Source organism: Sinocyclocheilus rhinocerous, unplaced genomic scaffold (genome assembly GCF_001515625.1).
Source record: "Sinocyclocheilus rhinocerous isolate Xijiao unplaced genomic scaffold, SAMN03320098_v1.1 scaffold1635, whole genome shotgun sequence".
Classification (NCBI taxonomy): Eukaryota; Metazoa; Chordata; class Actinopteri; order Cypriniformes; family Cyprinidae; genus Sinocyclocheilus; species Sinocyclocheilus rhinocerous.
Window position 1 is genome coordinate 626,206 of NW_015627629.1, and position 19,374 is coordinate 645,579.

General features: G+C 39.2%; 1 protein-coding gene across 1 annotated transcript in view; it reads left to right on the forward strand.

Moving 5' to 3' along the window:
• The window catches only part of LOC107732184 (E3 ubiquitin-protein ligase pellino homolog 2-like), a 20,524-nt gene extending 1,492 nt beyond the window's left edge, over positions 1-19,032 (forward strand). The window contains exons 2-6 of the mRNA XM_016543462.1: positions 4,683-4,822; positions 11,817-11,908; positions 13,016-13,216; positions 14,431-14,619; positions 16,653-19,032. Coding sequence (XP_016398948.1) covers positions 4,683-4,822; positions 11,817-11,908; positions 13,016-13,216; positions 14,431-14,619; positions 16,653-17,243 — 1,213 coding nt within the window. The 3' untranslated portion in view covers positions 17,244-19,032. The remainder of the gene's footprint in view (positions 1-4,682; positions 4,823-11,816; positions 11,909-13,015; positions 13,217-14,430; positions 14,620-16,652) is intronic.
• Positions 19,033-19,374: the final 342 nt, after the last annotated feature.

Consider the following 19,374-nt stretch of genomic DNA (forward strand, 5'->3'; position numbering starts at 1 on the left):
GCCCAAATGTTCACGCAAAGAAAGAAGGCGTAACCGTTCAACCCAAATATTCAGATGTGTGCAGCGCATTTTATGGAGGTCTGTTTCCTGATCCTGGTAGAGTAGGCTACAATGCCGGCTGTTCTGACTCACAGACTGTAAGTACGTTTTCATATTTAAAGGATTTGCCACTGATGATTCAAACGCGAATTTTGAGCAGTGTAGAGTAGGGCTTGTTGTTTGTCATTTCTCCGATCACAAATGCAGACATGGTTTTATGTTTACGCGGCATGATGCAACAACGCGTAAAAAGACAGTATAAAGGCTTGTTCACACTGGGACGAATATCGCGCGTGATTATCGCCGACGTTTAACGCCTCGTGACTAAACAAAGGGCGCCAATGTGAGTGTGTGCTCAAGCACGAAACGGTCTTGCCGAGCACACATTGTTACCTAACGACAAAGAGGAAGTAAGTAGACCAAGAAGATGCATCGAGGCAAGATGAATGTAGAGCTGCTGGTCTCATTGGTGTCTGAACACAAAGGGCTTTATGACAAACGCGATAGCGACTACAAAAATCTCGATAAGAGGGAGTTGTTATGGAGAGGAATTGCAGATCAAATAGGATTTGATGTGTACCGGGGTATTTCTGTTTTTCATTAAGTGCAATCTAATGTCAGGGAGTGAATTTCCTATGTTTTTTTTAATTTTTTATAACAGTGGTTTTTGATGCGAGTAAATTAAGAAGGTCTGTGGTTAACATTACTCGAAGAGAGTGTCCTGTTTTGTTTTGTAACACAAGCATGGTCTGATTTCACATCCTTACGTTGGTTGTAGTCCTTATTTGGCAACTTACATTTAAAAAAAACAACAGCAGCTTCAAAATACACATGACTTCAAAAAGTTTCTTGAAGTAATCATTTTCATGAAAATGCTTATTCTAAAGGTGCTACAACAAGTTTCTTTTTTTTTATGCAGAATATAATTTTAAACATGACTGAGACATGACAGCCTTTGTAATATTAATGTCAAAAATATGATCGGGCAGTCGTATTTACAAGCATATCATCTAGAATTCAGAGATTAGTTTACAAGTTGTGACGTAAGTGGTGTGTCGATTTGAACCCAGGTGATTGCCCCCAGGAAAATTAGCTGAAAAGCGGACGAATATGACCATAGCTTAGGTGATAAAAATGAATAATTTTCATCATTTTGAGTTCAGATGTAATTAAGTTTATTATTCGCAATATAATTATTTTAAGGCTACTAATCTGCATCATGTTGCCAAATTAAATGCATGACATGTCATAATAACAAATGTCCGACTCAAGGAATAAGTTTCCAAGGTGCATCATTTCAAAAACGTAAAGTTAACACATCAACCCCCGGGTTTCACAGACGAGGCTTAAGTCTAGTCCCAGACTAAAATGTAAGTCTGAGCTGTTTCAACTGAAAGAAACTTGCACTGATTGATCTTAAAATAGGTCCGTGCCCTTGTTTTGTCTCAAGATGCACACCAGTAATGTTTTTTTCCAAGGCATGTTTATACAAATTACTTAAATGTCCTAATTGAACTATGGCCTAATCCTGGCTTAGTCTAAGCCCTGTCTGTGAAACCAGGCACAAATGACCCAAATCAAGGTTTATCAGTAGAAGTGGTTGAGTGGTTTGTGTCTCTTATATGTAAAGTGAATAAACATTTATTATACAACTGTGACATAGTTCAAAATTAAGCAGAATGCATGAAATTATGCATGGAAAAATTCTTGGAATGTTTGATTTATAGAATTTGATAACCTGTATGAGCCAAACAAACCTACTGTAGCGTATTCCTTGTGAAAAAAAAAAAATCATGGTACCAACTTTCCACTGCCCTGATTCAGTGGGGTTGCCTGACATTGGCTGGCACACAGAGAGCCGAGGCTGAAAGAGGGTATTATTGATCTGGGCACAGGCACATCTGAGCCTCCAGTCCTCCTCTCTCTGTTCATTGTTCTCATTAGACTGACTGAGCTTTTTGATAAGGCTTTGTGGGACATTACAACCCTCGAAAATGCACCTTTTGTAATGGTGTCTTTCCTCTGTGACTGATAGCTGTGGGGGGAGATGGATCTTGCTGACTCTAAAGTTTCTGCCAACTCACTGAGATGGCCTTACAATCGCTGTCATTCAAACTCTGACCTCTGAAAGGAGACGATAAACCTAAAGAATCTCAGATGTACTGTAGAGAACTCCCTGATTAGTGTAATTAAAATCTGAATTCAAAATAGATTTAACATTATTTTTTTTTTATTTCTCCCACCCAACCTGTTATTGTTTTATCTATTTCAGATAAATGCATTCTTAAATGGCATGTGGGTCACTTTTCATACCGACATCATGCTGGCTGAATCGGAAAGTTAAAGCAGCTGCCTATGAAGGCGCCTTTTAAGGCAGCTAGTTTCAGACAGACTTCCAAGGCACCATGTCTTATGATCTAGAACAATTCAAATGAGCTTTAGTCACAACCAAGCAAGTATTTAAGGACTTGTTCCCGCTAAAAATGAAGTCATGCATTAACTTTCAACTGAGCTGCCATTCTTTCCACGAACTGCTTGTGCAGGATCGTGGGATCTCAAAGACTAAAGGCCGCATCTTCAAAATCTGACCAGATAATGACGTCTCCGTAGACAGGATGTTAGTATTTAATGGTTCAGACATTCCTTGATACTTTCTCTAATTGTTGCATCATGTCTAGTGATAGCATCAACAGACAGGATGATGGGGCGTCTTGTCAATGCTGACATCATGCACACTGTAGGGAGCTGAGTGTACATTAGCATTTTACTCTGAATCCTTGTTCTCATGAATGCTATATAAAACAAATCCAGGATGATTATACCAGGAAAGTCTTATGGAGCAGAACAAAAACCTGACTGCTTGTACCAGGATGACGTTAAGAGCTGGAGCCAGTGGGAAAAAGTCTCTGTATTGACAGCATTTAGTCTAAGGAGTCTTGAGCACCATGGTGTGTGTAACTATGAGTAGCTTGATAAAATAATGTAATGGGTTTAATTAAACGTTGTGTAAGTTTAAAATGAGTGTCATTTTATGATGCACATTTCTCTTCTCTATGAGTAAGTGACCGTTATGTTTTCAGATTATACTTTAAGTTTGCATGCAACATTAAAAGGAACCTGCCCAAGGGAAGTAACTTCATGAGAGCTACACATGCTGTTATATAAGAGAACATTTACATGTGAATCATGTTCCTCGTCACTGATGTGTTGCAGCAATTACATAAATATATTTAAATATTTATATTCAAATATTTAAATTCAACCACACCTAATTATGATTATGAACACACCTAATTTAGTAATGTGGGTGGATGTTAGATGTACAGAACCTTGATGAATTTATGTACTTTTATACACTGATAGAATCTATAGACTTTTATTTTCTGTGCTAACTTTGGTGGAAATCAGAGATTATTACGCTAAATAGTTTGTTGCTAGCATTTTTCTATTCACCAATTTTTTTATGGAATGTTGCAGTGCTTCTCGCAAATTATTTATCCATGTTTTTGTTTTTTTAATTCACATGAAACCATTGCAGTAATTGGCAAACCACAACAATCCAGTTGATTTCTGATGAACAAAATCAAGTCATGCCCTGCTTTTTTTTTCTTTTTTTTTTTCTTCTTGTTCGAGAAGCAGTTTTACTCCGATATATATCACAATTGGGAACAGAGAGGTCTGACTTTAAATGAACTTTGCCAACTTGAACATTTCATAATGGTACCCACAAGGGCCTCTTAAGATTTGGTAAAAAAAAATTCAGCCATTTTGCACTTTGAAGGAAAAAAAAATGGCATGAAATCACTTTGAAACGGCAGCTGTAATGTTGAATGGCAGGTGATTTCTTTTGTCTCCAAATTAAGTCCCGTTTTGCTTACATTGTGCCTCCAGTATAAATCACCTCTGCTTTAAGGGTGTTCACACTTGTTCTCTTTAAAAGATTCAGACCTCAGTTGATCCAAAAGTGTAGAAAAGAAACATTGTACCTGGTCCTTGCATTCAGTGTTCTTGTTAAAGCCTCAGGTGGTCTTTTTGTGTGCGTGTGTAAAACTGAAGGACAACGTTTGAGTTTTTAGTTAAAAATGTGCTTCTCATTCCAAATGTGAAATCCTGCAATCTCTTAATTTTTTGGTGACATGCTGTTATAATTTTTGATTTGTATAACTTGTGGACCGAAACATTTACAATTATGCAGATTTGAATACAGTGAATGAACCTGGAGCATTTTGCTCATAATACACATTAAAGCAACATTGTTTTAAAGTGAAAGTGTTTTGTAATGTTTTATCACGAGCCCCTTGTGTGTTGAGTATGTGTAGTAGATGACACAGAGCACCGTCCCTACTCTTTGAAGCACATGGCGTGTACTCTCTATACAGATATTTCAATGTGGTTTAATAATTGTGCAAAAGCATGGTAATTACGAAGCTCATTTTGAATGATGAGCATTCCAGTACTGCAGAAATCTGAGTGGCTTTCTGGATTCTGTGTTGCTCTGCTCATGTGGCATGCCTGGGATCTATAAAGCTGTGAAGCACCATTTCCACTCGCAGGAAAATCATATTCTGCATTTGACTTGAAACAAGTCTTAAAATCTCCCTCATCTAATGTTATCTAATTTACGCTTTTCTCTTTTTGAAAAGGTACAATGGTTCACTCCCCAATGGAGACAGAGGGCGAAGGAAAAGCCGGTTTGCCCTTTACAAAAGAGCCAAAGCCAACGGTGTCAAACCCAGCACTGTACACATCCTTAACACGCCACAAGCCAGCAAGGTAATCTCATATCAGAAACCATTATTGGGAAACCTAATCATCTGTGAGAATGCTTTTCACTACTTGTGTTGTGTGCTGACTTTTTTATTTTACTTGTTACTGTTATGACTTGAATTTACAGATTTCACAGCCATAATTCCACTTCACATTACCATTAAAAAAAGTTTGGTTTGGAGATCAGAAGATCAGAAATTGGGGGTAAACTTGAATGATGTACAGCTCATTGTGGGGATGGAGTTTTGGGGTCCTACCTTCACTCTCCATCTCAGTTACCAGCTTTTATGCTGTAATATACTATTATAAATAATCTGACATTAATGGCACAACCAAATGCTTTGCCCTTTTGAAGAGATTGCATTTCATTTTATATTTTGCAGCAGGGGTGTGTCAACTCATTTTAGATTGTGGGCCGTGGAGAAAGGCTAACTTAAGGGACTGTTTTTTTTGTTTGTTAAACCATGCCGTTCCCATGCAAGCGCATGATCAACACATGCTGTTCTGAAGCTTGTAAAATCCAGAATCAACTATGCAACCGCAATTCATGGAACTTAAAATTCTTTCACCAGACTTTCCAACTCCACATAGTAGAGAGAAGTTGTAGAGTTTGTTGTTTTCTTGCCCAGTAAACTGTGCAATGCAATGTTTGGTTAAGGAAGATTGTGACTTTTATTTAGTTACTCCACAGCACTGGCTACGATAGCATACCTGAAAAAGTTTACTGTCATTCAGAGCAGCCACAATCAATAAACTAATCCGTGCTGAACTCTGCTGTCTCCAGATGTTATTGAAATCCACAGAGACTGTCCTTCCTTCTGATACTTGAGAAGTTTAATGGGTGACGTGGTGTTGGAGATCTGTTTGAACACATTTGAGTAGCCAGGCCACAACTTTCAAGTGCAGCCCACATTTTATCAACTCGCTGTGGTAGTATTTTGATCATAATTTTTGTTCCAGTGACTTAACTTTTTGAGAACAAGATATTTTATCCATTTGGATCTTTTTTTTTTTTTTGTGGTTGGTGGCTTCTCTGTGATGATTGCTGATGACTCATGATGTCATTTTGCCACTCTTCCAGTCAGCTGAAGACAACCTGCCAACAGCCGGCATTGTCTGAGGAGATCTTTCTCAATGAGAGCTGCTTCATTACAGCGTGTGACTCTTGTTCTGTTCCAAAACCCAGTGAGCTGCCTAACAAGACTGCATTTTTACGTTTATCATAGACATGAGGCTGTTTTTTAAAAAGTTGCTTTTGGGCAGACTCTAAGGGGTGGTTCACACAGAACACGCCTGTGCGTCTAAAAACACAGCACTCAGGAATGGTTTTTAAAAAAGCCTCCTCCACCATGTTGCCATCAAATAAAACAGTTGCCAAGCCAAGACCTGGAGGACAAAACATCCATAGAACTGCAGCACAAGTCCATCAATTTTCCATCAGTTTCAAGCCATAAATACTTAGATCACCTCTCAAAAGAAGAAAAACAAAGAGATGTGAACAAACTGCAAGTTCTGGGCACTTGCGATCCATATACAGCACCTGCCGCAGTATTTCAATCACAACAGCGGGGACGTTCTAAAGCACTTATAGTGAAAAATAAGACGGTGTTATTGAAAGATCAAATTCAGCATACATCTTGATGATGATGCAGACTAAATACAGGCAAACAGATGAGCCCAGAAAATGAACACATTAATGCATTTAGTCATATTAAGCATTTTCTTTTTAAGTGTTTTCAATAGAAAACGCTTAATGTGCAATTTAGCAAGCTGCATTCATATTCTAGGCTCGTCTGTATATAGTATGCATCATCAACAAGGTGTATACTAAGTTTTGTGTTTTAATATCACTGACTTAGTACATTAGTTCTTAGTACAAACCTGGTAAAAAGAATTGCCAGTCAGCAGAGGAAAGCCTTGTTTTGCCCTCCAGGTCGGTGTTAGAGGCTTGGTCGACCAGATCGGTGTTAGTGTTCAAACCGATATTAGTATTTTCAGTTACAAATGTGACTGAATTGGTCACACTATAGAGCCTTGTTTAGTTATTTTTAAGTTTAGGCTTGTTTTGTCATTTTAAAAAGGAAGAATGTGATATATTTGTGATATGTTTGTTTTACATAAAGACACAGGCTCCGTAATTAAAGTCCCACGAATGCAAGGAATGTTTTCTTCTCGCCATGAAACTAGCTGGCATGCTGTATTTTTGGGGAAGTTTTGTTACTGTTGGCTGCTTATTATCCGTCCACAGTGCCTTGTCAGAGCTGAAAATAGCCTAGCGCACAGTCATATGTGAATCACGCTGCTCTTTGGGGTCACGGCGCTCCGAGGTGGAAGGCCTTCCGTGGCTCCAGGCGTCAGTCTGAAAGGGTTAACTAAAAACCGACCAGTTCGCCAGCAGTGACACAAGTGCAGCTGCGTCATTGTAATGTTAAAGTTGAACAAAGAACAGGCTCTGCGATTACTCACAGCGCGCCCGTGAACTCCTTTCAGATAATGGGTCACAAAATGTCACTAAACTATTCCAGGAACAATATGTGATTGTTCATGGATGTCTTGAAGGTTTTTGCTGAGGTTAGAGTTGTTGCCTCTTGCATTGAGGGCTGTCCAGCACTGATAGAGGGTACAGTTGAATTGGATCCTGTGGCTTGAGGTTGGTGGCCGCAGCATCTCATCTCATCATGGTTTACAACACGAGGCCCAAGCTGCTTCGGTGTCTCACAGATGGAGCTGCTTCATATACCTTGTTGCCCATCGGGTGCAGCTCCACTAGGCCTATTGTTTGGGGTCTTTTCTGTAGCTTTTGTGGCCCACTGTAAAACAGGGGTGGGATGTGGGGGGTGGATAGATGGACCCCCTGTTGTGATCTGGCAGTGAGCGTGGAGAGCTGCCCAATGTTTCACCCTCAAGCCTCTTTGTTACAGTTTGGGGACAAATGCTCCACCAACAATAACGTCCCAAATTTTAAACTGGGCTGGTCATACGCAAACTATGAGTCCTGTCACTCACAACATAATTGATATAGCTTTGGACTATATCTGGGTGCGATAGATAAAAATGATGCAGTACATTGATGATATGCAGTAAAATCTCTCTCTCTCTCTCTCTCTCTATATATATATATATATATTTTTTTTTTTTTATACTGAACACAAGGAACTTTATGCTTATGCATAATACACAATCTTATTTATCATATTTCTTACAGGCCAATTTAAATTTAAGTGTATTTCAGACAATAGGTACTTTCTTTAAAAAAAGTTAAGTTTTAAAGTTACTTATAGTATTGTGTTTTTAGTTATGAAAATATGCTTTTTTTTTTTAGCTAAACGTAAGGGATTCTGTCTCATTTCAGTAGTTCACTTCTTGTGCACATTTAAGGTCCAACAAATTTGATCAAAAATCCATATTTTCAAATATTGTGCACTTTATCGCATTCTGTCTTGATACACACTCGCTTCTGTAGTGTTTGAAGTTTAACGGTTATTCGTTAGAAACTGTTTGCGAAATGAAAATATGCACATGACTTGCAGTTCATAAAATGTATAGAATATAACCGTAAGTTATGCACAGGGGAAAGGATCTCTCGAGCATTAAATGGTGTAAGCACTAGAGGTCGACCGACGTATCGGTTTTGCCGATTAATCGGCACCGATAGTTGATTGCCAGAACTACCGGCTATCTGCAAAAATCCATGCCGATAGTTTTTCCGGGTTGCGTCCGTTGCTGGAGTGGCTGAGAAGCTCCGCTGTCATTATACAGTACAACAACGGCCTCTAGAGGCAGAAATCACTAACAGCACGTGCAGTTTGTTTTGACATGTGACACTGCGCGCTGCACAGAGCTGGACACTTCAGGTGCGGATTTAAAACCAACAACGAAACGGTGTGTACACAGTACACTATAGTGCATTTTTTCATATCATTATAAAGTAATTAATTTGTTGACTAGATGCTGCATCAGTGAAGAAAAAACAGCAGTATGTTTGCTATCAATGCTGAGAGGACGCGAACATTAGCAGCACCTCAAGCGGTAAAACAATGTGACCAAACACGCAAATCTGACCCAAATGCTAAATGTCACGATTGTTAACGTCTATTTGCATTCTTTTATATCCAGCTGGTCACTTTAATGCATTTGTTAGCAGCGAAGTTGCAGATTTAAAACTGAAGTGAGAAAGCAAACCGATATGTTGATTCAGCCGAAAGAAATCCTGCCGCCATTCACAGTTTTATATTAAATTACATAACATTTGTCCCAGATCATTGTTAATGTATATGATGACTTCACCCTAGTCTTTAAAATTGTGTATTGTGCATTTTTCAGTGAAATGTTTGTCTTTCTGTGCCTCTAATAAAGTATGCTTCATATATAGAGAGCTATAATATAGATCACTCTTTTTCTTTCCATTTTGCTCAGTTTTTTTTTTTTTAAACGCCGAACTTCAAACTCATCTATGCCACTTTTTGATCATTCTTGAAGTGAACTTTTGCCCGTTTGGTGATTAAATAAACTGTTTAGACCGCCGTCTGAACTGAACGCAATGCGTCCGGTGTGTGTGACTCCTGATACCTGCTGTCTCCTACATTGCGCTTTTTGCCCAGTGTGCGACTGTAATATTTTGTTATTTTGATTAGATAATCATCAAGTGCTCTAGAATAAAGCAATTAAAGTGTGAGAACATGCATACAATATCCATATGTTTTCAATTTCAATGCTATGGCCTTTGTGTAGATGTTTAAAGATGGCCGTCTAGTTTGTGTTAATTTCAACATCTACTTATATATTTTTAAATTTGGAAGTTGCTTCTGTTAACATTAGTTAATGAACTAACTTTAATGATCAATATATAATTAATATTTAATATTAATATTTTTATTCATTTACAAAGTATGGTTAAGTACTGATTTTTTTTTTTTTAGTAGTAAAGCTCTATTTTAGTTTTCGTTCAGTATTATAAAAACTATCGGTTGATTAATCTGTATCACCAGTGTGGTCCAACCTAGCTACCGGTATCGGTAAAATCTAGGGCTGGCCCCTAATAGTTGACTAATCGTTAGTTGACCAGAAGAGGCTTGGTCGACCAAAATTTTATTAGTCGCAGAAAAATAAAATCCACAGGCCACGTCACGCAGTTCGTGACGGAGACCGATCGTTAACGGCTAGTCTATGGTAATACAGTACATCGGGCAGGACATCCAAACGCTCGCCTATCATTCATCCACCACAAATATGGCTTATCATCTGAAAGATGTAAGTATTAGCAACTTTACATGGCCGCTCAATGTAATGTTAACCTAGAGAAATGTGCGCTGTTCAAGTGTCTGTGCGGAGTGTGTAAGCAGAACAGCGCTCACAGCAGGACAGAAGGAGGCGCCGATGCGCTCCCTTGCTCCTAAAATATTTTGTCATTTTTTTTTGGTCATACAGATAAATATAATACATCTTTCGAATCTGTAAAGACTCTACGTTTATTTGTGTGCACTCACAAGAAAAAAAAACACGGCGCTTTAGTAAAAAATTATAAGCAAACGATGCACTTTCTGCCGTCTCGGTCTCTCTGAACTTGAGCACGAAACTCAGTGTATATCTTTGCCTTACAGACATTAAAAATATATCTATAGAGAGTGAAATGTCTACTTTCAAATGAACTAATTAAAATGGAAAACAAATATTCTCAGATTATGTAATCCGTATGAAACATGCAAACAGCCACTGCGGAGATGACGAGTCGGTGTTGCCGAGTTCATCTCTTAAACCGAAAACAAAGAAAGCATGAGTTTATCAAATTATTAAATGTTAATGCAGCCTCCTTACTGTTTTTCCCTGATTCATTCATAATCATTACTTCTGCCCGTGCGCTGTGGCAAGCTTTATGTGTGTGCTTGAGCCCTTATTAGGCTATGTAGGCAATTAAAGGCTCATTATAATGATTTAAATGGTTTATTAATAAACGTGCGATTAGTTGACTAATGCTTAAAATGAATGACTACTAGTCGACCAGAAAAATTCTTAGTCGAGGGCAGCCCTAGTAAAAGCCACTCTTGGTCGACCTCTAGTAAGCACTCTGTCAGCACCTGACGCAGCAACCACCCCACATTGAAGTCTGCTGCTTCAAAGAGGCTCATAAAGCGCTCCCGTGCAGGGGACAACTTGGGTCATGCAGTTATTTATTTATTTTTTGCATGTTTTTATGTGCAACTTTTTAGTAGTGGAGGTGACGTTACTGACAAAGGTTCTTTATGCCACAGTGCCGTGTGTTTTATTTAAACATTTTGAAGCATGTAAAAGGCTACACTGGGACTTCCAAACATTTTTGAATGACTCAAACTGATACAGACAGTCAGAAAGAACTGAATTTATGGAATTTATTCAAACACTACTCTGATACTTGAGTTGCGAGACAAAGAGTGAGAACCAAACTGTCCCGACTGCCATGTTTTTAGAAAAGTTGTGTGGTAAAAATAAAGAACATCTTTAAATGATTCCAATACTCATATTCATGTACAAAATTAATTTGGATTTTGAGTTCTTCGTATATATTGGATTGTCCTATAACACTCACCCAGCACGACAATTTAGTCTGGGTTATTACAGGACATATGTGGGGCGTGAAATTTTGTCTTTCTGTTTGCATATGTGAACTGCTTGTGACCTCCGGTGTTATTGAGAACGGTGTTATGTGCATGTGCATTCACACAGTCCTGTGCTCCGCACACTGAGGTGAACACTGAGTTTTAAACACCATAATGCATTGGGCTGTGTTGTTGTACAGATACAAACCACCTTCCTCTCTTGGCTGTGTTTTTCCATTGTTGCACACTAGTGTAGTTACCATGACCCAGTTTCCACTCCCTTATGAGCACACGTGATAGAGATGTGGGTAAATTGGAAATCACAGATTAGAGGAGAGAAAGGGTGAATTGGGAAGCGAGAAGTAAGCATGATGGGAAATTGGCTGCTTTTAAACACTGCAATGTTGTGGTTTGTCTCAAGCCACCAGAATAGTGTACACACACACCAGCACAGCATCTCCTACACGCTGTCCAGAAACCAGACGGTGGTGGTGGAGTACAGCCATGACAAAGACACAGACATGTTCCAGGTACTGTTTCGCAAAAACAAAAAACATTTGAAATCTCTTCTCCACTGTTACTTTGAGCATAAATTCAGTTCAGTGACTGTGCGCAGGCACATCTCTTTCTGTCCAACTTTTATGTGTGCTATACTCTAAGGTCTGATCTTTACCACAGCTAATCAAGATCTGTGATATGGGTCTGGTCTGCTCATGAGGGAAAGGGTCATATGGATTGTAGCAAATGGGAAGAAAAGCAAAAACAGGAACCAGCAGCAACCCACAGGGACAAAACAGAAACGCTCTCTATAAAAAGGAAATAAAGTGGAGACTGTTGCATCTTTATTTCAGTACAAGTATTTATAAACAGGATTTAGTGCAATGAGCACCTCTCTATTCTTGGGAATTTCCACCCCACTTTTAAAACTAAAATAGGCTCTTCAAACAAGTCCCGGCACATGCATGACTATTTTGCCTCGGTAGTAAACAGGACGAAAAACAGTGTAGGGACTGCTAAAAACTGTACAAAACATTTTACTGATTTCAGAATTTTTTGCGCTTTTCACTTTTCACAAAATATTCTGGAAAAAAAGAAAAATTACTGTATCCACAAAAAATGTAAGCAGTATAACTGTTTTCTTCATGATTTTTAATTGTGTGCGTGTGTGTGTAAAAATAAATAAATTAATAAATCAATATTTTATAAGTGTGTGTGTGTGTATACCCAAAAGTGAGCTAAAGCTGACAAAATTTCTAAAAACCTACCTTTGGGGGACGTCCTCATTTGTAAAACTAGTATAAAAATAAAGTAAACGAGTGTTTTGTTTTTTTTGTAAAAATACAGAAAGTTTTCTGTGAGGGTTAGGATTAGTTTATAAAATCTATAACTATCTATATATAAAAACAATAGAAGTCTATGTTAAGTCTCCATTTAGATAAGATAATTAGCTAAGTAAACGTGTGTGTGTGTGTGTGTGTATATATTCTTTTCAATAATAAGAATAATTGTTTTCTCCTAACATTGTTCTTTCTGTCATGACCTGAAATATAACTTATCAGATAGTTGCTAAAAATTAGTATTAGTTGTTAGATATATCTGAGAAACTTGAATTTCTTTCTTTTTCTTTTGTATGTTAGATTGGACGATCAACGGAAGGCCCTATTGACTTTGTGGTGACTGACACTGTGTCAGGCGGAGGAGGGGAGAGTGAGGACACACCCATCACTCAAAGCACCATCTCCCGCTTTGCCTGCCGGGTGGTGTGTGAACGTAACCCGCCCTACACAGCGCGTATCTACGCTGCAGGCTTTGATTCTTCCAAGAATATATTTCTCGGAGTAAGTGTGTTTTCTTGCCTGATCTTGAAATGGAATTATAGGCTCTTCAAACAAGTCCCGGCACATGCATGACTATTTTGTCTCGGTAGTAAACAGGACGAAAAACAGTGTAGGGCCTGCTAAAAACTGTACAAAACATTTTACTGATTTCAGAATTTTTTGCACTTTTCACAAAATATTCTGGAAAAAAAGAAAAATTACTGTATCCACAAAAAATGTAAGCAGTATAACTGTTTTCATCATCAGTAAGAATAAAATATTGATTTTTAATTGTGTGTGTGTAAAAATAAATAAATTAATAAATCAATATTTTATAAGTGTGTGTGTGTGTGTGTGTGTGTATACCCAAAAGTGAGCTAAAGCTGACAAAATTTCTAAAAACCTACCTTTGGGGGACGTCCTCATTTGTAAAACTAATATAAAAATAAAGTAAAGGAGTGTTTTTTTTTTTTTTTTAAATACAGAAAGTTTTCTGTGAGGGTTAGGATTAGCTTATAAAATCTATAACTATCTGTATATAAAAACAATAGATGTCTATGTTAAGTCGCCATTTAGATAAGATAACTAGCTAAGTAAACGTGTGTGTATATTCTTTTCAATAATAAGAATAATTGTTTTCTCCTAACATTGTTCTTTCTGTCATGACCTGAAATATAACTTATCAGATAGTTGCTAAAAATTAGTATTAGTTGTTAGATATATCTGAGAAACTTGAATTTCTTTCTTTTTCTTTTGTATGTTAGATTGGACGATCAACGGAAGGCCCTATTGACTTTGTGGTGACTGACACTGTGTCAGGCGGAGGAGGGGAGAGTGAGGACACACCCATCACTCAAAGCACCATCTCCCGCTTTGCCTGCCGGGTGGTGTGTGAACGTAACCCGCCCTACACAGCGCGTATCTACGCTGCAGGCTTTGATTCTTCCAAGAATATATTTCTCGGAGTAAGTGTGTTTTCTTGCCTGATCTTGAAATGGAATGGTCTGTGGGATACATTTCACATCAGAGTTACTTTATTAAGCTTTTATTTATATATACTTGTGTATGTGCTGTCTTGGGAAGTATCCACTTCTGCTGATCCAGTGGAACTGATCTAAACTTACCTGATAAATATAGGTGTGTCCGGCGAACTGGAATGAGTCACCCATGTGTAACTAAAAAAGAGTGCAGTGCATTCATTTTTGTTTATGTATAGTAATTAAGTCTCTCTGTAGGAGAAAGCAGCCAAATGGAAGAATCCAGATGGTCACATGGACGGGCTGACAACCAATGGTGTGCTAGTCATGCACCCGCGGGGCGGGTTCACAGAGGAGTCCAAGCCTGGTGTGTGGAGGGAGATATCAGTGTGTGGAGATGTTTATACACTGAGAGAAACACGGTCCGCTCAAACTCGAGGCAAACTGGTTAGTATGTCTGCTGCATCTGCTCCGTTTAGTTCACGGTGTAGCCAATCATCAATTCACTCACGATTCCTTTTACAATTGTGATTATAAATTCAAGCTCAAATTTAAGCAATTGCAAAAACCATCTAGACTTGATTTATCTGAACTGCAGCAGAATTAGGGGTCAAAGTCCAGGGTCAGGGAGTTCCTTGAATCTTGTTCAAGGAACTTTATAGGTGGGATGTTACTAGTGAGGCACTGAAGATTCTGGGATAGCTAGGTGTACCGATTCAAATCATGGTAAGGATGACCCCTAAATTGAGCATTAAAAAGGCCTCTATCACCATTCTCTGACTAGGACACTCTAGATTACTCGTGTGCTCTAGATGAAGTTGACTTTTTTTAGTACCTATGGATATTGTCTTACTCGGATCATGTTTGTTTCACTGTGTTCAGTTTGCAAAGTCATAGTTATATTTCAGAGTTATATTTTTTAGGGGAATGGTTAGTGTCTTTTGAAGGGAGTGTAAAAATGTTCGAGAGCTAGAAAGGAAGCAAGGCAGTTACTTAGTTTGGTTATTTAGAGCTGTTCTATACAAGCTGCCGCAGTATGTTTGAGTCTTTGAACCTCTAGCTCCTCCTGGAGGACAAATGTGGTTTTGCACTCTTGCATTGTTACCATACTACAACTTTTTTTGCTAAAAAACACACTGCTAAAAGTAAATACTTGAGAAATACATTAAACCTCATGGATATGTGTTAGTAAGCAAAAGTTTACAGTATCAGAAATTGAAAAAACAATATCCATCCATCGATTAATCCATCGAACTCATTGAGAAATGAGAAATTGCTCTGCATGTTTAAGTGTATAAAACTGTGCACGAGAGAGACACAACGAGCGAGAGAACAAATGAATCAGCAGTTTAATTTTCAGTATCTTTCCAGCAAGAACAGAAGAGAGTACACGCAGTGCTTGTTTTTACACTGGCTATAGTCAGGTAAACAACGCACGGTGGTGTTACTTCACCGTTCATTTCTCAAGTTTGTTGAAACACGCAGCTGTTTTACAAAGGTTCCAGATTGCCTGGTCAAGAACTGGCTGAGAAGGGGCTCTGGCTCCAGAACGCAAATGTTTTTGGTGTAAAAAGTAAGAGGCCTCCTGGCTCAGGCCGGATTCAAACCGGGGATGATCTTACAATGAGGTGACAGTGTTACCTACAGTGCATCATAACAATAGAGCAATGCAAATGAAAGTAGTTTTTACTTTGATTAAAGTACAAAAAACACACCCAAACAGTGACCTGCACAGATGCATTTATTATCTACACTTTATCAAAGATTATGCTATGCCTACGTCCTACTCTGGAACGCCACTCTCTTGTGAACGCGAGAGTACGACAGTTCGCGGAAGCTAGAGATTAAAATATGGATATTTTTTTTTAAACAAATGCATCGCTTTGCTTCAGAAGGCCTTTATTCACCCCCCGGAGCCTTGTAAAGTACTTTTTATGATGGATGGATGCACTTTTTTTGGGGGCTTCAAAATCTCAACCACCATTCACTGCCATTATAAAGCTTGGAAGAAGAGCTTGAAAGCTCTGAAAGAAGAACGTCATATACATGTAGGATGGCTTGAGGGTGAGTAAATCATGGGGTCATTTTTATTTTTGGGTGAACTGTCCCTTTAATGGACACCTGTAATCCTTGGTTTGACTCCCGGCTAAGCCAGAAGGCCTTTTTGTGTGGAGTTTGCTTTTTCTCCCCGGGTTGGCGTGGGTTTCTTCTGGGTGCTCCAGTTTCCTCTGCAATTCAAAGACAAGCAGGACAGATGAATTGGACACCTTAAACTGTCTGTAAGTGTGTGTGCGAGTATGAATGAGTGTGAGCCCTGTGATGGACTGGCCATTTGTCCAAGGTGTTTCCCTGCCTAAGGCCTGAGATCCTGGGATAGGCTCCAGTTTCCCCGCAACCCAACATGGGACATGTGTTTTGAAAAAAGGATGTATTGAACACCTGTAATGAATGCATTGCTCAGATGTTTGTTTTATGCTCAGGTGGAGAGTGAGAGTAACGTACTCCAAGATGGCTCTCTGGTTGACCTGTGCGGAGCCACACTACTCTGGCGCACAGCCGACGGCCTTTTCCACACCCCCACTCAGAAGCACCTGGAGGCCTTGCGGCAAGAGCTGAACGCAGCCCGGCCTCAGTGCCCCGTGGGCCTCAACACCCTGGCCTTTCCCAGCATGCAACGCTGCAGTCGTGCCCTGGCCAGTGTCCCCACCCAGGAGGACAAGCAGCCCTGGGTCTACCTTGCCTGTGGCCACGTTCATGGCTACCACGACTGGGGCCACCGTTCTGAACGAGACCCCAATGCTCAAAGAGAGTGTCCCATGTGCAGAACCGTGGGCCCCTACGTGCCACTCTGGCTCGGATGCGAACCAGCCTTTTACATAGATACCGGCGCACCAACGCATGCCTTTGTACCTTGCGGCCACGTGTGCTCTGAAAAGTCAGCCCGCTATTGGGCGGAGATTCCTTTACCGCACGGCACCCACGCTTTCCATGCCGCCTGTCCCTTCTGCACTACCCAACTCAATCTGGCGCAAAAGTGGGCTAAGCTCATCTTTCAGGGGCCTATAGACTGAGAGTGTAGAGGAGGTGGACAGTGGATTATTGCGTAATTGGAATCCAGTATGCTGAAGGACAATTCGTAGAAGGTGCGACTAAGGACCGATTCATACTGCAAGCTGTGAAACTGCCCTTGAAATGCTTATGCTGAAGAGCAGGTTCTTGCTCATGACTGTGGTGATAGTTGGCGAATGACCGGTGTCTGTCATGATTTCCTTAGTTATTTTGTCTACCGGCCTACAAGATGTCAGTTCACACCAGCATGAGCACATCACTCAGGAGATTTAATACATTTCTACACCTGGCTTTAGACTCGAGATGCTTTGTTTTGTTCTTTCTTGGTGATCAACCTTCCTGTGGAGTTTTGTTGCTTTAATAATCCTTCCGGTGATTTCCAAAGAACTTGATTATCTGGTTCTAGTGTGTCGAGTTGGAACTAAACTGTGCAGGATGGTCAGAGCCCCAGGACCAGGACTTAACATCCATTATTTTAAGTAGTTCAATGTGTGGGCACTCCCAAAGGTCAGGATCCCAAACTCCACTGAGGGCTTCTACAAGGATACACCTGTTGGAGCAGTGATTGGGGAACTGCAATACTAAAATGGTTGTTTCCAAAGAATTAAAAAATAGTGATTCTGTTGAGTTTTATTATATGAAGAGCTAGCAACATAACACTCCTAAAGGATCCTGCAGGAATAATAACCAGCCACAGTGGAAGCTTCATTTTCAAATGGATTGTGCATTATGGAATTACAGTGATTTGTCATTTTAGCCTAGTTCTCGGTTCATAAAAGTATTCGGGAACTAACACATGCTGTTTTTCTTTTTAAAAGGTTAAAGATTTTAAGTTTTGATGTAAAGGTATTTTTATTCATACTGGGGTAACCAGTAAGAAGATTAACAATGGATGTTGCCAAATATTTCTGGAACTGGTTATGGAGTTAGTAACTAAAGTAGTTCCTGGTGTTATCTTGAAAACTGTGTCCCAAATATTTTGGTACTGCTTATTACTTGCCACTTGTTCATTTTCCACATGTTGATATTGGTATATAATCAAAGTAGATGTGAAAATTGTGGACTATTCTGCAGTCATCATCTAGACAAATGTAGAAAAGAATGAGAATGAAAACCACGATGGTGGAGGTTTATGGCGTAAAGGAGAGCTAGGAAGCAGTGATCGCTTGGTAACAATTTCTCATTGGTCAAAATTCTTCCTATTTCAACTGTTTTATAAGCTTGTTATGAGATTAAAACGACTTTTATTCCACTATTTTCCTAAAATGTATACAGAGATGGTTTCTGATGTCTAAAGACATTTTTACAGGGCAGTGAAGAAGATATTTTAGACATACTGAAGGGGTATTTTTATAAACGGTTGCATTTACAGAGCCTTTTTACTCACTGAAAAGTATTTTACTACACAATAGCCCATGTACAGTTAGTTTTAAAACAGATACTAATATATTTATTCAAATGTGTACTTTAGGTGTCGGTATGAATGTATCAAATGGTCATCACTCATTTATAAGTGCATGCTGCATCTGGAGACGTAACCTGTGAACAGTCGGTAGTCATGTATCTTTTATCGACGCTCAAGCCTTAGATCCATCTTCTGATTATGCTTGTGTTTGCAAAATAACCCAATGTTCCTCCTATACTCCCATGTTAATTTCAGACCCAATATGAAATGTAACGCTGTAAAATGTCACATTGGATTTCATTTGTTAATGAATTAATTGAATGTTCTGTTCTCTTTTTACTTTTTTGTTTAGATATACAAGTGGTGTAAACACCTTGTGTGGTTATACATATATTAGAGCAGTGGTTCCCAACCCTGGTCCTGGAGGCACCCCAACACTGCACGTTTTGCATGTCTCCTTAATCAAACACACCTGACTCAGGTCATCAGCTCATTAGTAGAGACTCCAAGACCGGAAATTGGTGTGTCAGAGAAAGGAGACATGCAAAATGTGCAGTGTTGGGGTGCCTCCAGGACCAGGGTTGGGAACCACTGCATTAGAGGATATTGTGTTTTCTTGAAACATAACATATCATAGTGAAATTTTCACACCAAAAGCAAAATGAACTCTGGATGGGGAGTATATTTACTAAAGCAAAGCTACTGGTTTTTTTTTAACAATGATGGCG